General features: G+C 34.9%; 1 protein-coding gene across 1 annotated transcript; it reads left to right on the top strand.

Moving 5' to 3' along the window:
* Positions 1-1,588: 1,588 nt before the first annotated feature.
* On the top strand, positions 1,589-4,138 carry LOC136205601 (uncharacterized). Its single transcript, XM_065996264.1, has 2 exons — positions 1,589-1,879; positions 2,716-4,138. Exon 2 carries the CDS (start codon positions 2,732-2,734, stop codon positions 3,902-3,904), a length of 1,173 nt encoding a protein of 390 aa, XP_065852336.1. The 5' UTR covers positions 1,589-1,879; positions 2,716-2,731; the 3' UTR covers positions 3,905-4,138.
* The last annotated feature ends 1,592 nt before the right edge of the window (positions 4,139-5,730 follow it).

Raw genomic sequence — 5,730 nt, 5'->3', positions numbered from 1 at the left:
TATTGTTATGGATTAGACTATATACCAATAGGAAAAATTTTAGAGTACTCCGGGAATAAGACTTCCGGCCAATCAAAATCGTTTTTTTAATCTCTCTACATGGGTATGATTAGTGGAAAGAGAAATACATATACACGTGTCATGGATTGAGTGGTAGGGAGTATTACTTCAGGAGTACCTTAAAATTTTCCGTACCAATAATGTGAGGAGAGAGATACCTCAATAATAAATTATTAATAAAAAAATAAAGTTAGGAGGTACTAAGAGGTGGAGAGATGCTCTCTATTAATAGAGAGGATTAAGAGACTTTTAGTGATTTGAGGAGCCATTAAGAGGCTGTTGGAGATGATTTTTAACTCTCCCTCCTCAAATTTTAATTTAAGAGCCAAATTAAGCCGCTGTTGGAGATGCTCTAATTGACAGCAGAAAAGGAGGTGCAGAAAAAGAGGAATGGCGGCACAAGAATAAAACCTAGAAGGGGAAGGGACGTCTGAATATTGAGATGAGTGAAAAGTTTTTACTGATTTACAAGAGGGGTTAAATGCACCATTGGTCACTGAACTTACATGATTATCTCAAAATGGTCACTCAACTTCAATTTGTCTCAATTAAGTCACTATAACGATTTTAATGATTAAAAATCATCATAAGTGATACGTCAATATTAGACAACTCATATTTTTAAACGAAATGACACATGACATCCACATATGCGCCACATGGCTATCACGTGTCAATTATTTTTATGGAAAAAAACTAAAATAAAAATACTCGACATGCGACTGTCATATTTCGTTTCGGTCAGAGATTTGAATTAACTTATGTTGACGTGTCATCCATGCAGTATTCTAAAAATCGGCCAAGGCGGGGACTTTTAGAACACTATCCCGATTTTTACTAATCGGGCGGTATAAATCGGTTGACCGATTTTTGACTGTCTAGGCGGTCCTAGGCGGTTTTTTTGAAAAAATTGATCCTTAAATTTTATGTCTAACTTTTTTAATTTTAAAAAAAAATTTAAAAGAAAACCTTAAACTATTAAATTTATTTTTAAGAATATTAATTTTATTTTATTTTGACACATTTTGTTATAAATATTATTTTATTGATCTATTTGTTATTTTTTTTTTATGGACATTAATATAAATAATATTAAAATATGTATGTTTTTCTATCCTAAATATTTTATATTATTATTTTTACATAGTATAATTCATATATTAATGGTATTTATATAATACTTTATTTAATAAAAAATAAATAAATATAAAAAATACAAATCCAATTAATCGCCGATTAATCAGTAAGGGTCCTCTCCGCCCGATTAGTGTCTAGCGTCTTTTACAACATTGCATCCATGTTATTATTTCGATGCGTTTTAACCATTAAAATCGACGGAATGAACTAATTAAGATAAAACTCAAAGTTGAGTGACTTTATTGAGATAAATTGAAATTGAGTAACCATTTTAAGACAACCATATAAGTTCAGTGACCAACGACGCATTTAAACCTTTAGGAGAGGAATAACTTATGTAAGTATCCTTATTTATTAGAATACTAACTTATTTCGTTCTTTTTATCAGACCTCCTATACAACTTCTAACAAACAGCCCTACGGGTATTGAAAAGGAGATGCTTCTTTCACTTTCCCTCTTCTCGATTTTGTAATTCCCGCTTCCTCTTAATTTGCTTGTTTTTCTTTCTCCTTACAGTCGATCTCTAGACGACTCAACCACAATTTAATTCCCGATTACTTCTCCCTCCTCCGCCGCTGCATCAGAGTCGCTGCTCCACTGTAGGTGATCGGATTCGCTGTTCCGGCTTATCGGAGAAGAATATCGGCTTAGCTTCAAAGGAGGCCAGAACGGAGCCCACTGGTCAGATACTCTGAATCTCTCTTCTTCTTTTTCTGGGAATTAAAATTACTGAAAAATGTTCTGTTATTCAATGATATTTGTCTTAGAATTCACATAGTTGCCGTCAGGTTTATATTTATGCTGCGTCTTGTTTAAATTATTGGCATTGTATTAGAAATGAAATTTGAAGCTAATATGCTTTGAAATTGCACAGTCCTTTAAAGGTTGTAGAGGCTAAATACGTTCTTCTAAATTTGTATTTTATCCCTAATTTGTTATTCAATGAGTTCCCCTTTTTATGTGAATTATGTATACGAGAATTTGAGATTTTATTAGTATCCATTAAGGCTTCTTAGGGGTCCGCTATGCTACTTGGCAATGACAATGTATCTGAAATTGATATTATATAGGCGTAATACATTAGGATCTCTGTTCTTGTTGAGATACCTAATTGGTCCTCTGAATTTTGGAGATGTCAATCAATGTGGCATATGATTTAGATAAGTTGAAGCATATATTATTTTAAACAAGTTCAAGGAAATAGTAGACCATTGTGAGTAAGTTCCGATACTAATAAGACATCTCTAAAATTCAGGAGGGAATCGAATAATCTAAACTAAGTACAAAGATCTATTCAATGTATTAATCCTATTATATGTATTTCTTATGTAGTCCTATAAATCAAGTCCTCCATTGATCAAACGAAGTGAATTTTGATTGCTGAAGCAACTTGAAGTTATGTTTTACTTGCTACTTACTGTTTTGATTTAATGAGTTATTGTTATGTATTTGTATGTATTTCTACAAGTTAGTTTTCTGCTCTTATTACCTGCAACTAATACTATGTTCTATTGTAGATCATTAGGATTATCAATGACTTCAGCATCAAAATCGATTGTTGCTGAACTCAATAAAGATCTCAAGTTGAATGGAGTAAACTATGAGGTATGGAGTATGAAAATCCGGGACTTGTTAGGAGAGCAAAAGGTTCTTGATTCTTTGAGTTCGGTTATGGATGCACCCGAGGAAGGTACTACATCCCAACATAAAAAGGACCTAGAGGCGTATGTGGCTTGGAGGAAGAAGAACTCCACTGCTCGCATCATCCTTCTTAGTGCGATGGATGATGTTATTGCTAAGCAATTCCACATTTATGACAATGCGATGGATCTATGGATTGCATTGAAACACAAGTATGGAGGTACGTCTCTAACAAAGCTTCGTTCCCTGGCTCTCAAATTCGATACTTATAAGATGCATTCTGAGCATACTATGAAGATGCATTTAAGAGAAATGTCTAAGATGATCAATGAGCTTAGTGATGCTGGTCAGAAAATGACCGAAGAGCAGAAGGTCCAAGCTGTTATTCGTTCTTTAAGAAACAGTTGGGACCATATGAAGATGCACCTAATCCATAACGAAAGTATAAGGACTTTTGAGGATGCGGCTCGCCATCTAGAGTTAGAAGAGGATCGCCTCACATCTATTAAGATCAATGTTGAGTCACATTTCATTGAAACTAGTTCCAACAACAATGCCAACAAGCGTAGTTGTTTCGATGACTATGACAAAGAGCAGGCTCAAGCGCCTAAAAAGCCGAAGCAGAAACATGAAGGGAACAAATCGTCGATGAAGAAACAAAAAGTGAACATTTCACGGGTGAAGTGCTTAGACTGTAACCAGGAAGGGCATTATGCAAATGAGTGCATGCTTCCAAACTATAACATTCAGAAGTCGTCTACTCGCGACAACCTTGTTCTTAGTCCGGGAAGTGGTATGCAGATTGTCGTGCAACCTTTAGTTGGCATGAGCTTCATCTTGGAAGTTGAGTGCATTGACACAATTGATACTTTGAAGGCCAAAATCCATGCTATAATTGGCATACTCCCAGACCAGCAGGGGCTGATGTTTGATGGTAAATGTCTGGCAGATGGTACGAGGACTATAGCCGAGTACAACATTCCAAACCACTCTACCATTGATATGGGAATAAGAATAATTGGTGGAAAAGTTCTGGCTGGTCATAGGAACATTAATGCACCATAAACTTTACATTAGGGTGGAAATGTTTCCCCTGAATTCACCTGATAACATCGTTTCTTGTTTGGTTAGTGATTTTAATTGTCTATTTCTGGTTCTACACCTCTAATATAGGGTTGGGATGTTGGAGTCAACCGTAATTATCTTATTCAGTTCAACTTTCTGAACACGTATTTGCATGTTGGAATACTTTACAATGAACTTCAAAGTTAGAAATTACAGTACCTTTTAATTTCATTAATGAAAATATGTATTTAGGTACATTTTATGCTTACTTTATTTTTTACGATTAAAAAAAAAAACTTATGTGCTTTTATATTTTGTTAACGGTGGAATTATTTGTTTTTTTTTTATCCAAATGAGTAATGAGGTTTTCGTTTTGCTAAAGACGATATTTTAATTTAACACTATAAAAATGACGGTTAAGGATTTCCAAATGAAAAATTTCAAGAATTAAAGTTGTTTAGTATTATATTTATTATGAAACTAAATTTTTTATTTTCAAAAACGATTTTGATATATGCAGCCCTAAGGGTCGAGATGGCAATGGATACTCAGCACTATCCCCAGGCTTAGGGGTGTTCAAATATGGATGGGTTATTATAACCCATCCATTCTCCATCCATCCAATCCATGGAATATGCATAGATGACTTATAACAGGGTTCCATGGGTAGGATGGGTTATAAAAAAAAAATATTTTAGTTATATGGACTGGGTTATAATAACCCAGCCAATTAATCCACCAATCCATCTTAAACGAAAAAAAAGAGAATTTGCTACGACCCCCTTCCAATACGTAAACCCTAGCCAACATCTTCCATTCAAATTCCTCACCACCTCAAAGCCTCCTGGTCGCTCATCGCTCTTCGGACGTCCGCTCGTCGGACATCCGCTCATCGCTCGTCGGACCTTCACTCATCGCTCATCGGACCTCCGTGAACACATAGGTTTCTTTCTACTTCAAACCTTGCCTTTCTATTTCAACTAGGCCATGATACTCGGTACCCGTTACCTGCCATGATACTCGTGAACACATATTGAAAAATATTATTGTTTTTTAGATGTAAGATGTGATATTTGAACTCCTAAGTTTCAATTTATTCAATTTTTAGATGGATGATTTATTAAACTTATACTTTGTTAAATTTGTAATATTTTTTATTTTATTTATTGATTCTTAAATTAAATGGAACGAGTACAGGATGAAAAAATATACACGTTAGGGTAAGGGACGAGTACGGATATTAAAAAATAAACGTGTAAGGGTTTGAGATTGCCACTACCTACAGGTATCCTATCCGTTGTCACCCATAAAATGAGAAATTAGGTAATAAAATGATGGGGAAAATAATAAAATTAGATAATAATGTGAAACAATTATTAGATAGTTGCAAAATGCAATACTTGTGTTTTGAAATTAAGATCTTTTGGTTAGGTAGAAACTATTCACTCCTTATACCAATCGTACTAACTCATTCTTTTGTTAAATGTTTACGTCTTGTTTAATATATCCATATACTTTCTTAGGGGCTACCGAAAACGAAACCACTGTTCTTCATGGACGGTGCCGGAGACCGGGGGGCTTCGGCCTCCTCGGGCTCCGGGTTGTGTCTGCCTCTGAATAAAATCACTAATATTTTAAGCGATCTTAGCTGAGATGAAACCTCAAAACAAATCATGAACTTGAATCCAAAAGTCCGTTGTCTCTAGTGGGACTTCCAAAAAGGATTTGTATCCACGCTTAATTTTGCCATAAGCATCAAATGTTGTTCATACGTCCACATGCCTTTGAACCACCCGATCTCTCTCCAACCGGTGAAAAAACTCAAA

Source organism: Euphorbia lathyris, chromosome 9, assembly GCF_963576675.1.
Source record: "Euphorbia lathyris chromosome 9, ddEupLath1.1, whole genome shotgun sequence".
NCBI classification, from domain to species: Eukaryota; Viridiplantae; Streptophyta; class Magnoliopsida; order Malpighiales; family Euphorbiaceae; genus Euphorbia; species Euphorbia lathyris.
Note: the sequence above shows the minus strand (reverse complement) of the source record. Positions and strands in the feature narration are given on the sequence as shown.

Bases quoted from the DNA above. Each gene is read 5' to 3' on its own strand.
- LOC136205601 (XM_065996264.1), top strand. From the start codon at position 2,732: ATGACTTCAGCATCAAAATCGATTGTTGCTGAACTCAATAAAGATCTC.